The 26,636-nt window shown below is 38.2% G+C and overlaps 1 protein-coding gene across 2 annotated transcripts; it reads left to right on the forward strand.

The window, feature by feature from the left end:
• Positions 1–1,309: 1,309 nt before the first annotated feature.
• Positions 1,310–24,124, forward strand: VSTM2A (V-set and transmembrane domain containing 2A; the record flags this gene model as incomplete). Of its 2 annotated transcripts, none has more annotated exons than XM_082278843.1 (5): positions 1,310–1,388; positions 3,677–3,843; positions 4,781–4,831; positions 8,209–8,545; positions 24,036–24,124. In XM_082278843.1, 5 exons carry the CDS (start codon positions 1,310–1,312, stop codon positions 24,122–24,124), a joined length of 723 nt encoding a protein of 240 aa, XP_082134969.1. The 2 variants fall into 2 exon arrangements, with proteins under 2 accessions (XP_082134969.1, XP_082134970.1); XM_082278844.1 differs by lacking the exon at positions 24,036–24,124 and adding an exon at positions 23,914–23,990.
• Between the last annotated feature and the right edge of the window lie 2,512 nt (positions 24,125–26,636).

Here is a 26,636-nt window from a genome sequence, read left to right on the forward strand (position 1 = left end):
AGAACTTCTCTCAGTACAAATGTGTTTCAGGGTATTTTGAATACCTAACACTGTCAAGATTAGTCTCTTATCTGAACGTTCTTAATATACATAGGCAGAAAACAGGGAACAAGGAAGGAAGCATTCACTGCAGGAGGAAGCATTCTTTAATATACTATAAACAGCTTCTCTGGTGTGCATACATACATATATTAATGTGAGTAATCCGTAAGGTATGAAAATCCGTTTTTATCTAGCTAAATATTTTTCTGTAGAAACATGTATAATGTAACCTAAGCACACTCTAAGTATCATCCTCTTTATCTGTCTTTGATGACAAAATGAAGTAATTTTAATGTAAGATGCTAGAAGCATAGTTATTTGGAGCAGGCAATAGCAACTGCGACAGGATTACTGATTACTGAGTAACTATTTTCCCCTCAGACCCTGTAAGAGGGAAAGAAAAAGGAGAAAACAGAAACAGCTTAACTCACCAAAAATCAAACCACTGCATTGCCCTCTTAGCCACTGAGTGTTTTGGGATGTAAGATTGAAGATTACATCAGTACAATAAAAGCTCCCTGCTCTGTCATAAGCTGTACACTATTCAAAAAAAAAAAAAACAAAAACAAACAAAAAACCCAAAACACCCAAAGAAACAAAAAAAAAAAAAACAACCCAAAACCAAAGAAGCACACCAAAAATCCTGCAGATTTACCCCAGCATCAGAACCAGTAGAAGTTAGAACAGGTAGAGGGTGTAGAGTATGGGGAGGGAGAGGGAAGGGTTAAAGGCATTATCGCAGCCATTAGAAGGAAAAGTTGAAGCAATACAAGCACAGTAGACTTCTCTTCTTCCCCCCCTCCCCCCCTCCTTTTCTTTCCCCTACTCCTCTCTTCCCAAGCTGGATCAGTGAGTAGGGAGGGCAGTCATCACGCCATCCTAAGCAGCAAGAGCTGACGTTGGACGAAGCTGCCAGGTAGCTGAAAAAAGGCACAGAAGGCAGCTGATACCCACTTTTCAACGGTTTGTGGTTTTTTTAGTCTGTATCTGGACTTCAAGCAACACAGCGCCTGAGACAGCTCATCTGAACCACACTGTATTGCAATACTCGCTCTTCTCAAAGAAAAAGACTCCACTGAGCAGCAGAATGCTGCCAGTGTCGCAGCTAGAGCTACAATACAGAGCCTTTTTGTAACATAGCAAATTTCTTTCTGTTCATATATTTGAAATACATACATACACTTATATATCAGTTCTTTCTCTTTTGAGGGCACCTTTGGCTTTTTTTTTTTTTTTTTTTACCCTGATGTGACTTCTTCATCTTGGAATGATGGGGATCTTTCTAGCTTATATTGGATTCATTTTCTTTTCAGTTATGTATATTCAACAAGGACTTTCTACCCAAGGTAAGATCACTTATTGTCAAATACGAGTGTGTGGTTTGCTATGCTAAAACAGACTGAGTACAGAATTGGGGTGGGGAGGGGGGAAAGGAAAGGAAGAAAGGGGAAAAGAAGGAAAACAACCAAAATGTGTAAGAGATGAGGACACCGAGCATCAGGTTTACACTTGGTTTGCACAGACAAAATTGTCTGTAAATAGGAAAAGAAGTGAGAAGTTTCCCCAAAGTAGAAATATAACAGGCTTGCTTTACTTGAATGCAAAGAGGGGAATAACAGGCACCTTGCAGAAGAGTGAAGGGGCGCTGGGGAATGGACATGCATGTGTTTGGGTTGTGCATGTTGTTACATAGGCATGTTTGCAAACAATAAGCACCTACCCGTGCATGCATAATTATTGCATTCAGACCAAGTACCGGCTGGCTAAACCTACTGCTTCTCTTAAAATATTGCAGTCTCCTTCCGTGCTGCGTTCCCCTTCCTCTCATTATCCTGCAGTCTTCAGTCAGACCTTCATTCCTATTTCGTGACTATGTGCATTTCTACCACTCTCCCTCCACCAAAAAAAAAAAAAAAAAAAAGGGGAGAAAAAACCAAAATCGACTTCTCTGAATACCTCCCCCCACCCCCGTCGCCCTCCTCCCTCCCTCTCCGCCGAAAGGCGCGCCTTGCATTTCAAGCAGCCCCGGCGCTGCAGGAGCCGGTTGTTTGGGACCCCGGGGCTGCGGCGCCGCCGTCAGCACCACGGACAGATCGCGCCGGGCCACCCCCGCGCCCGCTGCCCCATCCCGGTCCTGCGCCGGCTGCCCCCTCCCACCGCCCCCTGCCCGCTGCTCCCTGCTCGCCCTCCCCTTCCCGCAGCTCCCCGCGGCTTTGCGCTTGGCGGTGCCACCGGGGGGAATGCTGGCAGTATTCCCCTCCGCGTCCCCACGCCGCTCACGCGTACTGACCAGGAGGGCAGAGGTGGAACAAACCGAGAAAAAAAAAACCAAAAAAACCCCCAAACAAACTTACTAGCCCCGAACACACACAAAAATGCACGGTCCTTTTGCCAGTTTAACTCGGTGACTAGCAAGCGCTGGCTGGTGGGGGTGGGGGTCAGAAAAAGGGGCACGGTGGAATATAAAGCTAGCAGCTTCGAAAGTATTTGTTGCCAGGTACAAATGTAAGGGGAAAGAGAAGTAACACTGCTTACCAAATTATCCCAACAATTCCAGGCTGGCTAGGAAGACTGGATAAAGAGAGGGGAAGAGGGGAGGAGACAATGAGCAATATTTCTTTCGCATCACATTTCCTTCACATAATAATATGCTCTAGTCAATCTCTAACAATTCATAACAGAAAGCGACATTGCAGAGTCTTTCCAAATTTTCCTCTTCTTGAAACATGGCATTTATTTATTAGATTGTTTGTCTGCAGTCCCCCTCACTTGACTATCATGATTCATTACGTTGTACAATTTTCAAGTAAGTTATAAGAAAGGATGAGAAGGAAGTAAAGCCTGAGACTTAAAGAATTACTGATGTCTTGGACTATGCCTATCAGCATTAGCTTTTATACCTAGAAGTGGTAAACTGAAATGGGTAGATCCTGTTTGTTGAAGGACTGAGATACAAATATGAAGGTTGGTTCTAGAAAGTGTCTGCTGGGACTGAGAAACAGAAGGTGAATTGATTTTTGCTCTGATTATGCAAGCAGAGGTTCTGAGAATCTGAGTAAGGAACTCAGGCAAAGCCTTTGAAAAGGACATTTGACAAGTGATTGTAACACTCACTCAGAAGAGTACCCAGAGGTGCCTGTGCCAACAGCTGCTTCGGCTGGCTGTGCAACGTTTAACAATTTACAGGTCTACAGCTCAGCCCTACATAATACAATAAATCAGTCCGATTTTTTTCCTCTCCTAAATTGGTCTTGTACAAAATCCCTCAGTGAGTCTGGTGAAATACTGCATTCTGCCCAAGGGTATTCGGACCTAATTATGTGAAACTTCACTAGCTCATGGGAGCAAGCAGGGGGATCTATAGCATTTCCCATGAGCAGAACTGAGAGTGTAAAGAGGGTGGATTTGTGCATAAGGGAGGAAAAACATACCTGGGTGTGAGAATACCCAGGGGAGATAATGTGTGGGAAACTCGGGGGGAAAAAAAATTGAAAAGAGGGGGAATAAGAAAAGAAAACAGAATTTAAAAAGGGGGTGGGGGAGAGGAAAGAATAAAAAAGGCAACACAAGAAGCAGACCATAAACGATCAGTAGGTAGCAGGAGATCCCACTATGTTATGCATTTGTTTTACAGCAAAATTCACAGAGTTTCCCCGAAATGTCACGGCCACTGAAGGGCAGAACGTGGAGATGTCTTGTGCTTTCCAAAGTGGCTCTACTTCGGTGTACCTTGAGATCCAGTGGTGGTTTCTGCGGGCGGCTGAGGACCAAGAGGCTGGAGCTGAGGTGACAGGCACTCAGGTACTGATCCTCTGCCATGGGGTCCTAAAACCATCTGGAGAATGCTACAGAAAGGATGGAGAGGAAAGGAGAGAAGGAGAGAAAGGGAGACCAGAGGAAAGGAGCTGAGAGAGGTTCTGTACCTCCCTAGGAACTTAATTTTGACTGTGAAATAACAGAACAGGGACCTGCAGAGGAAAATGCCCATCTCAGGGGTTGGTGCCTTTGGTGCTGTCACTTCCATGATGCAGCCAGGGCTGTTCATAAAACCACACAGGTTTTCCAAAGTCTATTCCTCCCCACACTTTTCTTTTTTATTATTATTATTTTTCCCTATTTCATTTTCCCTTGGAAAGCAGCTGTTCAAAGATTGCTCCTTGTGGGAATTTTGTATTTCCCAAGAGGCAAGATCCTACACGTGCCTCCCAATTTCCAGCTAGCTCAGTCGAGTTGGCAGTCGTAACTCCGTACGCAGCTGCCACAGGAGGGCACACCCTTGGAGGGGGCGGGGGAGGCAGGGGGGAACCAATGCCCCTAAAGAAGTAAAAAACCAAAATCAGTCAACAGCGTGATTTCATCCTTCTGAGCGGGACAGGAGGGGCCGCTCACACTGCCATCCGGGGACGCTCCTTCCTGTGGCCGCAGTCACGTCGTCACCGGGCTCGGCATTCAGCCGCTCCGAAGAGACGCCCAAGCGAGGCGGGAGGGTGGCGGGTCCGGTGGTCCATGCCCCTCGGGCGCCCGTGCCGGCTGTCCCCGGCTGTTCCCGGCTGTTCCCGGCTGTTCCCGGCTGTCCCTGGCTGTTCCCGGCTGTCCCCGGCTGTTCCCTGGCTGTCCCCGGCGCGGCCCGCAGGTGGCAGGCGCGGCGCGCCGCTCCACGGGCTCGGCGGCGGGGCGGGAGGGGGCGCGGAGTGGGGCGCGGGGCCAGAGACCCACGGCGGCGCTCCTTTCCCTGCAGGTGGAGCTCCTGCCCGAGCGGGACCTGGACAGCGACGGCACGAAGATCAGCGTAAGTGTCGCCGCAGGGCGCGGGCAGCCCCCGCCGGCCTGGGGTTCCTTCCCCCGTCAGGGCCCACCCAGCCTCGGATCGCCGAGTCCGTCCTGCCCCTCATCCTCTCCTCTCCCCACCCGCACGGCAGACTGCGGGAAGCTGGCATCCCGCAGCTCAGTGGTTGGACTCGAGGATCTTAGAGGTCTTTTCCAACCTAAATAGTTGATTCTATAAATCTGTTTCTACTTCTTTGACGCCCCCGGCAGAGGGAGTCAGGACAGCCTTGCCCCATGCAGCCCCCCACACCCCTGGACATGGAGGCATCTACCGGCGTGGCCGAGGCAAAGACCATTGGCACACCCTGTTTGCACCCTGTGAAGAATTCAGTCTGCACCCATCCTTGTATTTCGTGTTTTCATTTACTCTGGGTAACTGCTGAGTCTCCCTTAGCACTCCAAAGTTGGTTTTAAGGCTGAATTTTGTCCATGAAGCTGCACTTTCCTTTAGCGGTGTGTGCAACTGCTTAAATGGGTGTTGTCTCAGGTCCATACCCGCAGGCAAAAAAAAAGCTCAGAAAGGCTTTGGACAAAACCTCCCCATTGGGAGTAATCTCAAATCCTGGCCGCTGAGACTCTGTTTTACAAAAGGGAAATTCTGACACCGGAGTTACCAATCTGCTGCTTGGAGATTAAACCAGGATCTTATCTCAACAGAATTATAAGCAGCATTGCTCCATTCCCCCTCCAGTTGTTCCCTGCAGGGAAAGGATGCCTTCCACAGCAGCCCCATGTCCTGAGTCAGGGACAGCCAGAAGGCTGCTTCTGACCTCAGAAAGCTCAGACCCTCCTCCCTCAGCATCCCAAGAAATGTCTGGTGGTGGGATGATGGTGTGGTGCTCACTGCAGTGGAAAGACACAGATACTTAGCAGATACTGCAGCATGAATATTCCCTTTGAGCCCAGAGGGGTTTTCCCTTTGCCTGGCACAATCGCTTTGGAAGTGATTTTTAGCTGCAGACAAGGCTTTAAGTAGCAGCAAAGCTTAAAACCAGCAACAAATAAAGGGGAATGATTTCTGACAAATCCTTTACTCTGCTGCTTTTTGATGCCTACAAATAACAAACCAAGTAATTGCATCAGGTCAAAGTGCAGCTAAGTATAGCTGAAGGGCATTTATAAATGAGAACTCATATATGCTGTGTTCAATACAATACATATTCTGGCCATATTTATGTTTTCTGTGATACTTCTCACCATCGACTAGAAACTATTTGTGTCATGGACCATATCTTCAGTTGCATTTGTAGACTATCTTACAAATGAGGCTCACATGTGGTCCTTGGATACTATTCCACTAGACATAGGGCTAGCAGATAATTCATTCCTTATCAATACTGGCTCCTTTGGAATCCCTGTAGTAATACATAGGAACTGAGACACAACATAGGTTGTAAAGCTTGTCTCATCTTTGAAGTTACAAATCTCTTTCATTATGTATAATAATAATAATAATAATAATAATTGATGATGGGGTATTTATAGTGTTCCTGTAAGCTTGCATAAAACACTTATTTTATATTTGTAATTTAAAAAGTCAACATTATGTAGATGTCTAAATCTACTTTTTACAAACATAGCCTTTTTTTTTTAAAGCATACACAGCTCCATTAGTACTACTGTAAATTATCATCATGAAGAGAAAACGTTTAAGAGCATTTAGGAAATATATTCAAAAATGCTAAATATGTGCTGAAATACACTGTTTCTATCTGTTCTAAATGATAAACCAGCACAAACAGAAAACATGCATCTGTGCTGACTGCAACAATTTCTAAATTTCAAATGCAAAAGTCAAAACAAATTCTGTTTTTCATCAGGGCTCTGCAACACTGTTAACTTTGTGGCTTTTGCATAGGAGCAAATGAAGGCACAATATGACCTATGAATCCTCTTTCTGTTCCTATGAATCTTCTTTAATCCTTTTGCTGAACATGAATTGTTCAGTAGAGATATATTATTATTATTGAATTCGTTTTAAATAACTATGCAGCACTTTTTGTGCAATTAATATTGCATACATTATGCCTGTAAGTATGTAATCCATACTTTCAACTCAGTTTGCCAAGTATAAATTCAGAGCTGGGTACAACACAACAGGCTATTAAGTCCATCCAGTATCTTAAAGCAATGACATATTCACAAGTATTGCTCTTCAATTTATCAAGAAGGCAGAATAGGTGCCTTGCCAACACTGGTGACTACAGCAGGCCAAGCTAGCAGAAGTAATATGTCGTACAATCCCCACTAACGTGTCTAGCTTCAATCTAACAGTTCTCTATTTTTGTGATCCACCATGTATTCATCATCTTGATGTCTCCTTATTGGCTGTCATTGATGACACAAAAGCAACCTTTGCATCCATGTTTATGTAACTTTGGAAGTTAACCAGGTTCAGAAGTTCTTCAAAGCTGAAGATTTATATCCCACTGAATACCTTTTAACAGGCTTCCTGTGAGGCAACAGATATTAATTCAGAGAGAGAGTAATAGAAAATTAATTAAATATAAATTCTCTAAAGTGATGAACATACAGAAAGGAATCTATGTTAACTTTTTCCAATGCATCTTAATACCTATCACACATTTCTGAATGTATAATTTACTCGTGTATTTTAATTATCTAAAATAAAAATATATTATGTTGCCCTCAGACATTAAAAATAATTAAAAATAAATCAGGAGCCTTATTTTAGCTGACAGCTCTTAAAACGATTCTGAATATGTGCTTCTAATAAGTACACAGATAAACAAGACAAAACAAACAACCTGACACAAGACGTCTTGTTACTATTAACACAAAAAGATACCAAGAGTTTAGACACACTTGAAGGAGACAAACTGAATGTAAAATATACAGTTTCAATGTAGTGAATAGTACAAGTTAATCTAATAAATAGTTATTAACATAGTTTAAATCTTGGCAAACATCTCCAGCAAAATTGTTAATGCGCTAGTTCAGAAACTGAATTATTCAGTAAAGCCCACTAACTGGAAAGGTTTAACCAATAAAGTGCACAGATACCAGGTTTACATAAGAAAGCTCATTAAGAATGTTCATGATCGTAAGCAATTAATTGGAATGCGCATGGTAGTTTGGTTTTTTTGTCTGAGGCTAATTAGATTTCAGAGCAAACCATCCAAGCAGATTTGGAAACAAGACGTCAGGCATCCTCATAGATACAATTAGCCATATTCATCCTTGATGTAACTTCCCTGCAGTAAGCACAATCACACCATTGAGTAATTGGGTTCTATGTCCATAGAGTTTTCCCAAAGGAAGAAGAATTCATGACAACGTTCTTTCCTTTGTTCTTTTTTTTCCCTGGAAAATTTGCAGACAGTGAAAGTACAAGGGAATGATATCTCCCACAAGCTGCAGATTTCAAAAGTGAGGAAAAAGGATGAAGGCTTGTATGAGTGCAGGGTGACCGATGCCAACTATGGAGACCTTCAGGAATATAAGGCCCAGGCATTTCTCAAAGTCAATGCTAACAGCCACTCTCGGCGAATGCAAGCCTTTGAGGCATCTCCAATGTGGTTGCAAGACATGAAACCTCGTAAAAACATCTCAGCAGCCGTCCCAAGTAGCATCCACAATTCTGCCAATCAGCGTGTGCGTACCACCTCCAGCCCCGAAGCAGCAGCCAAAATCCCCAAACAAAGTCCACAATCAGGTATGGTAAAGCATTTTGAGCTTTCATTTGATTGCTTACCAGCATGTAAAAGGAGGTTAAATCAACAAGGTAACCAGGAATTGTGACTAGGAAGAGTGTGGTGCTCATTTATTCCTCCTTCTCTCTGGTTCTCTTCTTCGTGCTATCTCTTTACTTCCTAAAATCTGAAGAATAAATTTTTGAGCAGAAGAAGCAAAAGTCCTTAAACTTCTGTATGTGGATTTTATCTCTGCTGGTTTTACCCACCTAAGGCTAGCTCTCAAATCAAAGCTTAGCTTTCCTTGTAGTGTGTGTGAAGAGACAGGGGCATGTTAGTGAATGACTCATCTCATTTTAAGATGTCTGTGCATGATAAATTAAATAAAACATCATCCAGATGTGATCCTTCCCAAGTTATTTTACACCAGTCACCTAACTCATATCTTCAACGTTTGTTAAAATTAATCTACTTTTACTGTCAATTCTATTTTCATAAGGACCTTGACTTCTAAATCTTAGCAGACCTTAGACACACCAGATAGTTTCTTTGTTGTGTAGGCTTTAGAAAGACCATGGGTGTGTCAGAGAATGTGTGTTTATCATCTTCAGGTGCTTGATCATTGGCTTTGAATCAAGGGTTAAAATGGCAATGCCTCCATTGTCTGTCATGTAGAAATTAAAATTCTATACATTTTATTGGGGGGATTTTTTTCAGCACTGTATACATAACCTATAATCAATATCAGTCTTCATCTTCTACACTGATACTGTAAAATTCACAGTTATGGAAAGGTACACAAATATACAGGAGGTGCAGTTCTATATGATGGCAAAAGAGGATGGACAGGATAAAAATTTGAGATGTTGTAAATGATTAAATATCCTCTGAAAAACAAACTGTGCAAGTTTAAGGGTTTCTGAGTTACTTCTATTTACACCAAGGGCCAATGTAAGGCACAAAATCACAACCACCTTAAAATATGTAAGGGAAGCTAATTAGCTTTGATGCATCATTTTTCTGCTAGTGTGTTATTAAATCAAAAACTGTGAATACAACAAGTTTCATAGCACACCTATTGTGAAATCACTTTCAAGTTACAGGCAAGAAAAGTTAGAAAGACTTTTTTATAAGGAAAATACATTTCCTTACAGATTGGAACAATATGATCATTCATATAAAATTTCTTATTGCTGTTAAAATGTTGGTGCATCTACTATCATTATTTTGCCTCTGTATACACTTTTTAATATTTATGTAAAAGTTACATTCAGTTTTTTTTCCCTGAAATTGAGCCATTTTCATTTTTTAGCTCTTCCAAAAAATGTCTAAGCTGTTAGAAGAAAAGAAATATTTCACTTGATTTAAAACCACCATTCCACCATGGCTTTCCTTTCAGATAAATGCATATACTTCTTATTTTCCATTGGACTCATACATTTCAAAGCAGCAGACTTTTTCTTAAAGTGAAAATTCTGTGGTTTTTTCCATCCTATGTGAAATTTATTAAAATAGTCAGAGGTTTATGAAATATGTAGCAACAGACTATACTGCATTGCGGCCAAAGTGTGAACAAAACAGCTAATCCACTAAATCATTTTGGATATATAATTGACTTTATAGTATTGTTTATGTCTTTAGTCCAAGCAATGTCTTGACTGATTACTGGATATTTGTTACTTGAGAGCTTGTAGGTTATTACACAGAAAGGTCTCTGTTAAAAAAAAAAAAAAAAAAAAGAAAAAAAACCAAAAATGAGTCTTTAATTTTTTACTTGAGCAAAGATTAATTTAGATCAAGTACAGACAATCCCAATCCTGAATAATTTAAAAATTGAACAGATAAAATGTAAGTTAGTTTATCAGTTCATTTTTTTATGACAAAGCACAGACAAATGCTGCATTCATCAGAGGTGTAGCTTATCTACTGAAGAAATAAAAGTGTACCAGGAATCACACTTAATGCTTAATTTCAATTTAATGGTCACTTGCTACACAAATTATTGGTGATATTTTTGACATCAGTTATTTTAAACATATCAGATGTTTTAAACATCAGTTCAGCTGTTGAGATCCAAGATTTGCTTTCTTAACTTGAGAATATCTTGGCCTGACTCTTTCAGCTATAGTGAGATTCAGATTTTCATTCCATTTTACAGTTGTTCTACAGTAATAGAAATACAGTGGACAAGTGGGGAGTTTTAGCTTTATCTAACTTAGAGGAGCAACGTCAGCTGAGGGAGGGGAGATGTCAGTTCTGAGACCTCAAAGAAAACAGAAAGGAGGTGTCACGGACATTAATAGTGCACCTTTTTATGACACAAAATCAACACATCCTCCTTACTTTATCAAATGAAAAGGTCTTCCCCTCTTTAACAACGTGCTAGCCATATTTATGCATGCACAAGACTGCTGTGTGATTTCATTATATGTAAGCAATGTATCCATCCAGCCTAGAACATAGAAACATGTTTGAATACAAATGTATCGTGATTAAGTACATATTTTTACTTGAAGGAGGTACAGGTTGTGATGTTTGTTCATGTTGAGTAAAACATTGACTGCAGCAATGCTGCTTGAAGAGAAAAGTACTATTAACCATAGGTAATTGTATTAAATATTCTCTAGTATTAGAGAGTTGGTACGTGGTTGTTGGCCATATTTATTGCCATGCTCACAGATTATTGTGAAATACATCTACAACAATGGGAAACATGACACTGTGAAATTGTTGGGAATTCTGTATTCAGCTACTGCTGAAGGACTCAGCTACTAATACATGAAAAACTGATTCTGATTATATAAATAGTTTTACCCAAATTTTATTTTTAAAAGGTAGGTAGCATTCTACTTGGCTCCTTCTATCCTGGAGTACACTGCAGAATTTCTTTTATTTCTTGACAATAGATATTTACTATGTAGCTCTATAAAAGCAGTTTACAGTCAGTACCATTCTAAAACATCAGCACGTCCCAGCTGAATAGATATTTCTGCTATTCTCCTACTTTGCTCAAAAGTAAGAATATCTGTGATAACTGTCAGGGAGCTATATAGCCATGGCTGACAAAGTGCTATGAGGTCCATTTAGTATTTTGCACTGCTCTGAAAAATATTATGTGAGTGTAAAAAAAAAATATTTATTACTGTAAGCAAAATGGAGATTCAATACAGGAAGAAATAGCTAATGAGAACATCTCCCACAGAGAATCTTCATATAATGTACTAAGAAGCATTAAATGACTACCCCAAAGTCAAAAAAGTCAGGACAGCAGAAGTCAAAGCCAACACAGCTTGACCCTTTCATTTCATAATTATGGGCTGCAGCAAATGAGGTAACCCATCACAGTTTAAAGGGAATCTAAGTAATTTGACAGAGTAATCTGCATATATCCAGAAAATGTCCTATGTAGGTGGAGTGACAGACATTTTTTTTTCCTGCATAATTCATAACAACCTTAGTCCAAAGGTAAAAGCACAGAGTTATGACAAAGCTTTGTAATTCTAAGGAATGCTTCAATTAAATGGGGCCCAAGAACAAAAATGAATTCAGGTGAAAGGAAGCTAAATAATCTCCAAGCTGCAGCAAATGTCATTGTTTCATGGATACAAATCTAAACTCTGCTGTCTGCATTCAAATCACTCAACATTTATAGCAATAAAATCAGCTGAAGCATTTGTTGCACTGAGAATGACTATATCCCCCAAACTCCTCCTGTTCTGCCAATGCTCTGTTAAAGCGCTCAAAGCCATTAGTTGCTTTTCAGACTCAAGAAGATCAGTCTCAGAGAATTACAAATGAAGAAGTGACAATTAGGTCAATTTTCTCACTGCTTATATACAGACTCTGCACATTTCTAGCAACTTTTCATTCTTTCATGAAGTAACAGATCCATCTATTAAGCTATCTACATGCCAGAAATTCCTATGATGATGGCAGAATTCCAGCGAGTGACTTGAAAAGGAGCTCAAAGGCAAAGGTGGTATTTATGTGGGCCCAATGACCTGGATTCTTGGCATCATAAATCACACTGAGAAGCTGATCATCAGGCATGAATGCAAAAAAAAGGATGAAAACTTTTTTCTTCAGTCTGTTGATACTGATAAACTGAGGACATTACCCCTGTCTCCATTTTTATCTAGAGAATCTAGGAATGTTTTACCATCAACCTATTTTAAACACAAATTTTATGTCCAGTTTGGAATCTTTTAGGATATAAACCAGCTTATGTGTTGGGTTTTTAAATTCTTTTTAATTTATGTTCCATCTCCTCTTAAAGCAATGGAACAAAATGTCTGCTCTAGCCTCCGTTAAGGTGACAGCCACCATTAGTGCTTTCTTCACTAAGAGAATCTTTGGCTTTCATAGTTGCTGTTTTAGAAACTGAGTACCCATAATGTCGGGAGGCACCAACCATTACTTTGATTGTGGCATAGCAATAAGTCAAGTTTCTGTTTCCTTTGTACTTCATGAAAGCAAAAGCCAAGCGACCATTTTGTTCTTATTGTTCTGAACCTTATTCTGCTGTTGTCAGGAATACTTGCAAAAATTGCAATCTCTGCTTTTACTTGAAATTGACACTTTGATTCCCTCTTCATGAAAAGATGCTGCTCTACTTTTTTCAGCTTCTCGAAATAATGTAATCAATTCAAACCATGTTAGTTGATGTAGCCCTAATAACTAGTTAGTTCCTGACCTTGATACTGTAAATATCTTCTGAGAAGTGTCAATATGTTCCAAATGAATTCATTGACAAAGCAAGGTCTTTACAGCAGCTAACCCCCCACCCTTTTGTTTTTTAAGGCCAGGATTTCCAGTGCAGAATCAACTCACTAATGCCTTATGTTTCTTTTAAAAACCCCAGATCTTAATTTCTTATATGTGCATATTTATTGATAGAACAAAATGCATATGAGTACTTAAACTCCTGTTCCTAATGCTTAGTTCACCTAGACCCAGAACAGCTTCACTGAAACTCGTATTTCTATAAAAATGATGGTGTTTGTATGCTGCATTAATTCTTTGTCTCTTATGAAGCTAGTCAAGAAACAGTGAGAACAGACACAGCTGAAACTAAATGTACAAAGCCCAAGAAAATAATTTTACCCTTTACCCATCTACATTGTAATTTATATAATGCACATGTGCACCGAGATCTTTCCTATTCTTTTTGTAACATTACCGGTGTGTGTCACTGTCTGTCTTTGCTACATATGCACTTAATCATATGTCTTCCTTTCTTTTAGCTGCTTAAAAGTAAACCTTTCAGACTAACCTCACCTTTAGAACAAAATTCACATGCAAAGATCTGGTAGGAGACCACTCAAGAGTTCCCTGAGTAGCAGAATCACAGTAGTTCTGTTCTACATGCCTGATACAAATTTCTTTGATAAAAAACCACTAGAAAGATTGCAGGTGGGACACACATTCAGTAAACAAAGAGAAGAAAATAAAGGAAGAAGAGAAAAAAAAAAAAAAGGGTGGGGAAAGATGTGTATGATTTGTTTGTCAGCTCACTCAAATTGCTTTCCATTGCTTCACAATCAGACAGATTGCACTTGGTCATCTGTGAATTCTGTGAATTCTGGTCTTCAGAGATTGCAGCGTATGTGACAGGGTCTGCTCTTGAAATAACTGATGGGATTTCCTTGCTTCAGAATACAACCCATTTGTTACTTGACAGATATACAGCAAAGCAGAGGATATATTTCACTTTTTTTCTGATGAGAAGCAAAAGTTTCCCATCTATGGTGCCCTGCTTCATTATGAAAATCCTTTGCATCACAAAAAATGGAAAAGAATGGGTGCAATTATCTGCTGGCTGGAACGGATACAACTCTGCTGAAGTCTAAAGGGTGTAATTCATCTAAAATAGCAAAAAATTTGGCTAAAGGATGAGGATGAAGAGGAATTCTCTTCTACTTATAATGTGAGAGTGAATTATATGAAGAATAGAAGTTTTGCCCTGCTTGTGCCACCTGAAGAAGTTTAGGACAGTGAAGGTTTCTGGGAACTGAAGGAAGGGAAGGAAAACACCTGAAAACTGCTCTATTCAGCTCACAGATTCAGGGGAAAGGGCATTCTTGATGGTGGGTTTTGTTGGTCCATTTTTTTTCTATGTGGTTTTTCTTCACCTCTGATCAACTTTTTTCTAGTGTTTCTCTTTGAAACCTTAGCCTAGACTAGCTAGAAAGCTCAACAATTTCAGTATCTTCTTATTTTCTGGAGACGGATTTTATATTTGATTAGACAATTCAAAAGCTTCAAAGATATTCCAGAAACTGTTACTATCTTTACACTACAGTAATAATCAATTAATCCTTCTTTGTTGATGATAAAGCTGGATGGTGTTTGAAGAGCAACTAATGATCTTGCTGCCTGCCTTGAGAAGAGAAAACTGCTTCAAACTCTGTTTTACCCTATCATAAGGAAGTTGCCACTGTACTTTTTGGCAGTGCAAATTGTTATCCTGTCTGTGTGTGGGTGTTCTGGTCAGATCCGCCTCACTGAAGTTTGTTCCCCCACCTACTCATGAATGCTACTATCTTGGAAAAAAACTGCCTAATTTTCTGTGAATAAAAATGTGAAAGTTAGTTGCACAGCTGCATTTGCAGTGCTTCAAACATTCAATCTGTATGTTCATCAACCAACAAAAACACAAAGAATAAATCTGGATGCTACTTCTGCTGCCATTCCTATTTCTACTGCTGTTATTACCTCTGCTGCTGTTGTTTCCTGTGGCACTGACTGAGGATTTCGGCCACCAAATCACAGCCACAGGGCTATAAGGATTATAAAAATGACCTCAAGAAGACTACAGAAGATGGTGTATCCATCTCCAGTTCATTCTGTGACACTGAAAGAAAGAGTTGAAAAGACAAGATGTTTTGTCAAGGAGGAACAATAAATCAGTCATAAAGCCAAGAACTAGCTGTAGGTCTCACAGGGAGCTATAAATTCAGAGTGTGCAAGGCCCTTTAGTAGAATTATAATATTAGAAAATATGACTACATAGGTTTGTGCCTGTCTGAAGGACTGCCAAAATAACAGGTCAGCTACCTATTTTATACTTTCCTGAAGTATTACCATACATTCAATATCTACTATTCAGTGACCATCTTTTACCTGAAGAGGCTTTGAATATTGATTAATGATATTTCATGGTTATGACTGATCCCACATCTCAGATGTATTTGGCACAAATACTTTGAGCTTCATTCTTAAAATCCACCATTTTCAAACTAGTGTGCTGTGGTTGTAGGGGTGATACCATATAGTTTTTTTATTTGCAGCACAGAAATAACAAGGGTGAAGTCTTTGGATTATGAACACTGATTTAGCTCTTGCAGTTTAAAATGCTGCCACTAAAAGTATTTGTCTTGCTCCAATCAGAAGTTATTGCCCCAAATCTGGATGGCAGGAGGAAATAAATGTCTGCTGCTCAGCTTTCCCAGTTCACAGTGTCAAGCCTCTATACTGTCATAAAGGCATTGATGACAGCTGATAAACTAAAACAGAGCTCTTAAATTGAGATAGATGAAGAGATAGCATGGGTTTGCTTGTATCACTCCTACTGTTGGGGGTTTAATTTCCATAAGAGGGGGAGGCAGAGAGATGGAGGCAGGATCATTTAAACTGCTCCAGCTAAACCCATTAAGAACTTGTGAGTCATAGCTCTTAGACAGAGGCACCTTCTGTTAGTCAGAGGCATTGTTCTAATCTCTATAACAACTGCACTATCCACCAGGCAAACAAAGGATCAGAGGAATGGTCCCTGCCTCAAAACTCTTACCATCTAGGAATCAGAAGAAAGCACACTCATCCAGTGGAAACTTAGCTGAATTCCATGAAAATAGGTCTTATATAAATGATATAAACAGGAGACCAGGTTGACTGTATGTCAAGCATGAGCCTAAGTGTCAGGTGTGAAAAACGAGAAAAGGGACTGCATGTCACATACTGAAATATTTACAAAAAATGATAATTTTCATTCTGTCTGTGTTCTAATAACCCTTTTTGTATATATTTATCATGACAGTGCTGTTGAAGAAGATAGTGTAATACTAAGTATCACCCACCTAAATTTTCTTTACAATAGATGAAAGAATTAACGAGATGCAAAAAGCAAAGGGGAAAAAAGACAAGTGCAATTCTCTTCTTCTTCAAACTCCTGCTGTTACTTGATGGTATCTTTCAAAAATTGCTCCATTACAGGTTATTTAAATGTAGCATATATCAAATATGCACACATTTATAGATACATTATAAAAATGCTGAGCAATTTGTGTTGGAATCATGTTTAATTACAACAGCACAAGCCAGTTACTAAAAAAAGAGTCAATTGAATAATTTTTGTTAACAGCCTAAATTCCACCTTCATTCAGTATAGGGTATAACTATATGAAAGCATAGGATGAAGATGAGTTACCACAGGAGAGTCAGAACAAACTGCATTCTTCTGCTTTAGAACAGCCATTTCATACAGATAAATACAAATGCACCAGTTTATATTTTTTCTGTCATGCATTAAAAAAAGTCTAAGATATGTTTTATCCATGGTTTTGAGAGATAGGATGAAAGAGAAGGATGAGAGAGAAAGGTGCCCAGTGCTGATAAGAGCAGTTAAAAAAACCTGCTTCCAGTTCTGAAACAATACCAATTATTGACTGCATTTGCTTGAGCTTGCACCCTCAGCTTTGAACTACTGCAAGAGGCACTGCTTCCTGGACTGCTTCTCACACAAGTTTTATTTAAATTGCGAACACTGAAATTTCATAGACTATGTGCAAACACCTCTTTTAGCAACCATTTTTCCAATAAGCACTCTCTCACTGAAATAGAAACAGCTGAAGTCAATGCATTACTTATACATGTGAAGAGATTTTAAAACTTTGCAAGTTCAAACACCAGCTAAAGAAAGGAAGAGAATTAGGATATCTGCTACAAATGGCTGATGATTGGACATTTGTGACTGGGAGTCCCAGGTAGCCAGACTGTCATCCTCCTGAGAAAGTCAGGGAAGTTTGAGAAATGGGCTAAATCAAGTACACTGTCTAGTTACTCTTTCTGAAAAGCTGTGTTCAAACTCAACACTCAGTTTTGGCTATTTTCATCAGAAAACTACAAACATCTATAAATGTAGATGAACTGCCCATTTTAATTATATGTTTAAGGATCTCTCACCTCCCTCCTGTCTGTTCAAGGGAAAAAGATGACAGGGTTGAATCATTTTGATGATCTCATTTTCATCTTTGAGAATGACATTAGAGATTATCTTTGCTTCTTCAGAGTGCGTGATGGCCCAATTAGGAAGCCTGGCTCTACTCATGAGGTTAAAGAATGAGATATGAACAAGAGCACTTTTTAAAGAATTAAACACGGAATGATGAGTCTCAGATATGTCTAGTAGAAAGACAAAAATGACAAGAATTAAATGTTTCTCTAGGTAGGAGTTAATGTCAGGAATGATGTAGAGAGTGATCTGAATATAAATCCCAGGTTTGCTCACACCAGTATACCCTTAATTCTACTTGTGTCCATCTTGGCATTGTGCAAATGCAGAGGTCGTTCAAAGTCCCACTCTTCTTCCTTTCTCCTTTCATACTATCTGTTGTCCTCATGGTTTTAATATGGCTTGTTCTGGACCACTGCCTGAAGCCAAGTATCATTTTTCCTACGTGCTACCAATACTTGAAGTCTCCTCTAGTTTTTTATCTTCCAAGTATTTCCATCTCAAGTTTGTACTAGAACATGACTCGAGGTGTAGCTGGCAGCAGAGTAAAGGCTGTGACCTGCCATAACCCAGAAAGAGTTCTGGAAGTTATTATGGTTCACATTTCTGGAAGAATTCTCTCCTCTATTCAGGGTTGGAAAGTTGTGACTTTTCTTGCCCTATGACAAGATTGAACACCTCTGGGTGCCTTACCTAGTAAAAGCTAAGGATTAGCCATCCATCTAGAATTCCATCTCTCTTTCTCATCTGCTCTTCTGGGCATCACTAAGAGAAAAGTAACAGACATCAGATGAACAGAGCTACATGCTGAATGCAAAGTCTAGGTAGACTTCAGGGAAATTCAATACTTAACCTGTTCTAAATTTCTTCTGGTGTGTAAGATAAATTCATTTGCCCTCTGCAGTATGTGATGTGAAATCACACTATTTTAAGCTGATTACTGTACAGCCAATGGAGAAAGATGTAGTGAAAGCCTAGGCAAAAGGATCTTCATTGAAAATGAATGATACCTACTGCTCATCTTCATTCAGTCATTCAGTTCCCCAAAATCAAACACAGATGACTGAGCCCTAAAATGCACTTGAGAAGTCATTCCCCCAAAGAGGGAAAGGGGGACCTTACATTTGTGGGTAAGAAAATTTCTTCCTGTGTGTGGGTATATTTACCCCATCAGTATAAAAGAGATAACACAATTGTGATTTATGCAATTCAGAGGAATAAGAATGATAGCAATTGGTAGGCCAGAGGGGAAGAATCTATTTATTGAAAACCTGCGTGAGACATATTCAAATAAAACTTCAAATAAAATCAGCCATACTTGGTTTTACCTATCTTTATGGACATAAAAACTGCAAATATCCTCCATGTAATCTTATGGTTAATTTATGTCCCAGTAAAATTAAGCCAGATATCACGTGAACTTTTACTTACTTTATATGGAAATAGTGCAAAATTATGATTTCATATGGGTTCAGCTGTGGTTCAACTGGGGCTGACGAGAAGAATATTTCAAATCTAACAATATAAAGCAAAGCTAAGTGTTACAAAACAGCAGACCAGGCACTTAAAAGATGGAAAACCTCAGCAAAAATTCCTGAAAAATGAAACTTCTAGGGTTTCAACACCTCTGTGATTTCAGAAATCAGTAGAAAGACCAAATTAACTCACACCCAGCACAGCCTAAATATATGTCTCTGAAATATATGTATTGATATTTTGCCCTCATATAATACATACAGAGAATCTGGGATGAACTTTTGTGTGACTGGCTGTATTTGACTTGTATTGGTCAGAACAAAACCAGGACTCCATTAAGGCATTAGTCTTTCCTGTGATGAGTGGGTTACTACCTAAAAGAAAATCAAGAATACCCTAAATAAACTTATATGTTTAGTAAAACACCAAAGAAATGCTGTTGAATTTTCATATTCCTTCTGTTATTTGTATGAGAATACACTGTGCATTGTACACATAACTGTAAGGAGACAGTTTTCAGAGGCTCTGACAGGTACTGAGGCTCAGAATGCTGGAAGCTATTACCTCCCAGAGAAATCCTAAACCTTAGAAAGCACAAGGAATGCCAAACTTGCTAAACTTCAATTCTGGCAGATATAAACTGTTTGAGACCCAGAGTGGTTTACCATGTAAGGTACTCTTAGAAATAGAAGATGCTAAAATTTTAATTCCTGAGGCAGCTGCTTAGTTTACAGTTCAGTGTTTCATCCAGCTGTGAAAAATAAATGGGCAAAGTCATTCAACCATCCCTGCTTGCATCCCCAAATCCCATGTATCAGACACAAATTTTGTCAATATCTTAGTGAAGGCAAGGGATCATAGTCATTCAGGCATGCAATGAGTAACTACCTTTTTGACCAGTTGCATTTTACTAAGAATTTATAACTTCTGATGGCTTTATTTTATACTTAGATGCTCTATAAGTAATTTCATTAACAGAACAAAATTGATGTTCAGCTGTGGGGTCCATACACTATGAGCCATGAAATACAAGCATTTGGAACAGACTTCTTTTTTCAAATTTTAAACACTAGGGTCATATTTATTTATCAGTATTTTTTTTTTCTTTGTGTTCCTAACATTTAAGTAAACCATAAATTTGAATAAAACACAGTTTCAAACACTTTAATGGCATGAACAAATCTTTCATGCTGTTGCACAAAAACTTACCATCACATGCCTTTGGCAATACAGCATTTGTTTACAGGATAAGGCTAAGTATTTCAGGGACATTTGCCCTTTTGGATATTTGTTAGTAGAAGGAAATGAAAGACTACTAATGGGGAGCTATATGACAACAGAAAAATTTAACTGGTTCCCAGTGTCTGACAGGTGAAACTGTGAGAATGTCTGACCCACACATCAAGAGAAGTTTAACTAATAATAATATAAGCATACATTACACTGCAGTTCTTCTTTTGAGTGACTGTCTTTGAGGATTACATAATTGCGGTCCAGATTTACCCAGTGTTGTTGACCTGCAATAAAATTTCTTTTAGCTCTCATTATGTTAATTAGAAAATAATGCTTGAAATGGTGGGATAATGAGTAATCGATTTAGGAAATCCATAGCCAGATAGACAGGGTTTAACCTATATTGCTTTGCTCACGGTTCAGGTGATATTATTCAAGTCCTAGTCATAATAGTATACTAAAAACACATCTGTATGGAAAGTCTGAATTTGGATATGGTGGAATTGAGTCTCGGATTTATGCACCCTATGACTTCCAGATTCTAAGGCAAAATAGAAATTTATGAATAGTTTTTGTCACTTTTTTTTTTTCAAGATGAAAAACAAAATAATAAAATACGACCAAAATGAAAGAACAGAAATAGGAAAAAAATCTGAAAATGCTGCTTTCAATTTTGCTATTTTCTTATTCTATCTTTGTAGCTTTCACTCTCTCAAAATCTAAACAAATACTTGGGTTCATAAAAGAAAAAATGCAGTTCTTTTTCACGTCTCAAAAAGAAAAATGAGCCCTGAGCATACTTAAACTTCAATTTCATTTCATAAAGCATCACTGAAAAGATGAGAGCACACCTAATAGCCATATATGTCACTGTATATTGCAAGTCAATTGTACGTGGGCTGATATATTACCAAAAATTTCTCTGTTTTGATTAGACAGCATTTTGAAAACTATTATACCAGATTAAGATCTACTAACCAGTTCCCAAAACCTTGAAGAGGACACTGTCTATACAGTTTTTTCCAAAAATCCTAATAGCCTCTTTCTTCCCATAGAAACTGAAATTGTTTTAGTTGTTATTTCCCCTAATTTTTTCTGATGTGTTCAGAATTGCTTTACCTTGCAGTAGCTGCATGTACTCTAACCTAAATCCCCTGCAAGATAAACAATCTTGCTCTTTTGAGAACACGCATGTAGAACATGTGAAGTGAATTGGAGGGAAGTCATGATTTATGCAGAAACTGAACATTATAAATACAAAGGTTCTGTTTATGCATTATATATTACCCCTTAATTTGAGGATCTGCAGATTTTCTTATTGAAAAAAGCAAAATGGAAACAAAAATCAGAGAATATTTGGTCTGCAAATACGGTGCTGCTTTTTCCACTGTGACATATTTTAAGTTAAACTTATGTCATACTTTATTCTCTTCTGCACATTACAGCTTTAAAATTCTCAAATTGTAACATCATTAATTGTTGTAAAAACTCTTTTAAAATACATTAATGAGATTCTTCGAAGTTGCATTATAGATATTTTGTGCAGATAAAATATATCACCAAAGACTTCATTAGAGTTGTAGTGAGACATATTTCCTTGGTTCAATCAAAAAGAAAAACTTTTAAATGGAATAAAACAAGTGAAAATAATTCAGTACAACAGGAAATGATCTAACACTAACAAAGATTCTAACTGAGTTTTGCTAACCTCATTAAGGAAGGAAAAGCCTTCATAAAAATCTGTTCAATGACAAATTTTACACAGAGAGAAAACAAAGTCATGCTACAGTAAAACCAAAACCAGAAATTCAACTCGGGTTCAAGGCTGTAAATACTATATGTGTGAGAAAAATCCACAGGAAAAAGTTGCAGCAAATTTGCTTGTGTGTTTGCTTGTTTGCAATACAGAACAAGTGTCCTGAGAAGCACCCCAAACTACAGCAGTGTAGTACAAGTAACATTATCAGACGGGCAAGAGAAAAGTAGGCTTCCCACTCCTGTCTTCTTTCAGTAGAAACTAAGCTCAGAGTTCCCTTGGACTTCTCTTGGAAAGATATTACTAATGTCTTTGAGACAAGTTTTCATGTAAAAGTTAATATTTGTTTAGCAACTCAGTTCACACATGTATAATTGAAATATCACCATTGTCTAGATGGTCTTGTGTATGTGACAGAGGACTGAGAGTGTTTTATGGCAACCACTATATATGTAACATCTCACGCCACATATTTACCACAGTAAGCAGTGTTTATCTAGAATCTGAGATTTAGTTTAATCCCCATTTCAAGAGGGAAAAAAATTACTAAAGACAGGAACAGAAGTACTTCTTGCTGCATTTATAGTTGGCAGATACAGAGAACGGTGTTACATCTGAAAATTTTAAAAAACCAACACTTGCCTGGAGTTCTTTTTGCTTTCATTGTGTCTATTCTTTATGATAAGAAAAATGTGCTTTTAGGGGCTGCAGTGAAATCTGTCATTCAGTTTAATATTAAGTTCTTTACAAAAATATCTTATGCATGATTAATAGATTTTTAAAAAAATAAACATTTATTACAAGTTCAGCATTATCATGGACTGCTTATAACACCATTGTTACCTTGTTATAGGACTGATGGCTCTAACCATCGATAATATTTATCCTTTTCAAATATACAACACAAATTTTATTAATCATGCATCAACCTGTTATAATCTGAACCCCTACTTATACTGCTACCAAATTACATTTACAGTTTTGACCTCAAGTAATTAGTTTCAAATTCTGAATGTATTTCTAGATGATACAGGGAGTTATCAAGCACTGAGGCTTGGCATGTAAGACATCTAAATACTTCTGTCCTTGGTGTGTGAACATTTCAGTTTAATTAGTCTAGCCCCAAATGGTTTTATTCTGTTGGATATTAAATATGAAGTCATGGGTTTAGAAATAATTATTTGGACTATTGTTTTAATAGCTTTTTAGAATGAAAACAAAGTTTGGGAAAATACAAATTCTCAAAAATAAATAGTCCAAACCTTTTCACATTCTGTTTCCCCCTTGTAAATAGCACAGCCATTTGCCTGTATCTCTTCCAGTTTACAAGAAAACACTCTTTAGCCACCAGATGACTTTATTTTTTTAGCAGTCAATGATGCAATGCTGGAAATGATTTTGTAAAGAACACTTTGAGGTGGAAAGTGTTTGGCTTTGTTCCTCTTGTTTTATGGTTTCACTGGGTAATATTGTTTAAAAAGACAGACAAGAAAAAAAGCAAAGCAAAACAAAAAAACCTCCCTGGGACTGAAATACTTTGTATGTGTTGTTATTTGCAGTGCATGCCAAGACATTCATGGGCACCAGAGCCAACCTGGCGAGCTAATTAAATAAATAAATGTATATGTTTAAAACAGCCTTATAAGGAGCATTGGAAATCTGCAAGATGAGCGAATATCTTATAACTTCTTCCGCAGGTGCGAGGATAGCTACAAGCCATGGACTTTCTGTCCTGCTTCTTGTTTGTGGCTTTGTGAAGGGTGCTTTGCTTTAATCTAAAAGTGCTGACTTTTTCCAATATCACTTTCTCTTCTTAAAGCAAAGAGCAAATCGCCTGTAAAATCCACGGAGCGGACAGCAAAGTTGACCCTAACCTCCAACCACCACTCTGCACCCAATGTACTCTAAATCTCTACACAAGGAGCACCTTCTTCAGGAAGTACAAACAAAATTACTAAATAAATAAAATAAAATAAAATAAAATATAATAAATATTATAAAAAAGAAGAGGATACCACATGTTTTCTTGATATATCTTATTTTCTTTGGCGTATCACTGATATTTTATTTGAAGAGAACTGGTGTGATGTAATCAAACGTTTTGTAACAGCAAGACCTAGTTTCCTTTTCTTTCGGCAAGGAGAAGCCTCATCCTTGACTTCTCAGGGGTTGGCCTGCGAGTCCTCACTATTACAGAATTAACCATGGATGACATTTGGTTTCCTACGCTGAAAGAACCGTTCCAGCCTGGAAGCAAAAAGAGGCCAAATAATGAAACAAACCATAGTGATTTAACATAAATAAAATACACACAAACTTTATAAAAAAGCCTTTTTTTTTTTTTTTTTTTCCTTTTTTTTGCATGAGGAATAGGGAGGAGAAAATATATTCTACAAAGCAGCTCAGCAGACTAGGGGATGTTGTTTCTGAAAAACATAGGAGGATATTTTTCTTTTGAGTTTTTTTTGCTTTTTTCTTTTTAATATATTATTCTTTTTTCCCTGCGAGGTTTTTTCCTGTCTTTCTGTTTGTTTCTTGTTCAATAGTGGCAAGTATCAACTTAGGCCAACCCCTGATAACTGTGTGGAGGTTTATATATATACATCCTTTTTTTTGTGCGTGCGTTCTATATTTCAGTGTGTTTTCTCTAATTTTGCAATTCCTGTATATGCAAAACTACTTAAATTCTGTAAATTGCTTACAGTCTGTGTGATATAACTTCAGAGTAGACATACTTTGGTCCTCATGCGAGCAGTTTTTAATATTATCTATATGTCGTGCCACCAAGAAACATCTTTATTTCCTTTTTTGACTAAACATCACTTTTTAGTTTGTAATTCAGTAATGTGTGGATTTTGTAATGCATATTTTCACTTTGACTGGTTTGACCCCCTTCAGCCCTCCGTTTACTCTGTAAATGCACATTAAAATTTGTTATGGTCTCTAGACAATGAATTATTTTAGTTTGTATGTTGTGTTGAAGTTCATGATGCTGAAAGCTCTTTGAACTTGTGATGTTTATAGAAGATAAGTGATTCAATCACTAGAGACTGTAAAATGCAGGTTTGCAGTCAAATACTGCACATAAAGGAAGGTTAGAAACAGACAAATAAACCAGAATATGTCTTTAAGGATGTTCTTTTGGTAAAGAGTTTTAGGAAAGTGAATTTATTACACTGATAAAATATATTTGCATCCCAGCTCCTTCTACATGGCCAAAGAAGTGTCTTTCTTTGCTTTTTCTGGAAGTGGATTGTCATTAGTCATTGATATTCTTAATTAAAATACTTTTTGTCTGTGAACTGAATGTGAGAATTTTGCTGTTCAATGATGTAATATGCGTTACATGAATTACATTCATTAATGCAGGAAGGAAAAATTGCTACCATTTGCAGCTGCAATCAGGAAGGTTTTTTTCTTTTTCCCGTCTTTCCACTGATGCTGAAAAATTCACACCCTTTCATTTATCAGCACAGACAATCACATACACCACATGCTTATTATGATCTATTTATAGCAGCATTAAGTAGCTGCAGTGTGGTCAGCTGTGTGATTTCTCCTCACTTTGTAAGTACTGCAGAAGAAATTTTAAAAGTATGTTTAATATCTCACCAGTATGTGGTCTACAGGCCTAACATTTTATTTCAAAATGCTCATAAGTCTGATGTCTTCCCCCGTTACTTTCAAAGGATAAAGAACAAATAAAGGCATAAAATCAACGTTTTGTAAACCTAATGCTTTGGAAGGGGTTAACATATTTGTGCAGATCTAATTTCCCATACATTCTGTAGTATAAGCTTGACTGAAAATAGTCAGTCTTTCCTTGGTTTTAGAAAAGTCTTAGCAGGAATAAAGATAGTAGAAGTTTGGCATTATACAAACAAATCAGGAGTAACCATCAGGAGAAAAAGGTCAAAATTTCTTTTATTTCAACATAAAATTTATGACCCACTCAGAATGTTGTGTATTGAGAAGGTTTTTCTCCACAGTTGTAACAGTTTATCAGCCTACTGTCAAAAAAATAAAAAACTGTCCCCATTAAAATGTTCTGAATCAAACTTAATATTGTGGATCAGAGAGGACACAAAGAGGAAAAAAACCAGTCAAGGGTCAGAGCTTTTTTGAAGTCTCACTTTCTGAACACACTGTGGAACCAGACTTTGAGAGCTCTGGAGAAAAAGCTACATTTTCCCTGTGAAATGGATTACTGGATGATGTGAGAATTTCCTGCCTGGAGCTTGGAAACTTCAGTTTCCATTGGTCTTAGCTGGAACCAAATGCTTAATGTCACATGTGTTTTGTTTGTTTACTGTATCCATATATCTTGTATGAATATTCCATGTATGCACAGTCATAAAGACTACCCATCATGACATGTGGCATTTGACAAAGCAGTTTAGCCTCACATTGCTAAAGTTGT

Source organism: Coloeus monedula (assembly GCF_965178545.1).
Source record: "Coloeus monedula genome assembly, chromosome: 1".
NCBI classification, from domain to species: Eukaryota; Metazoa; Chordata; class Aves; order Passeriformes; family Corvidae; genus Coloeus; species Coloeus monedula.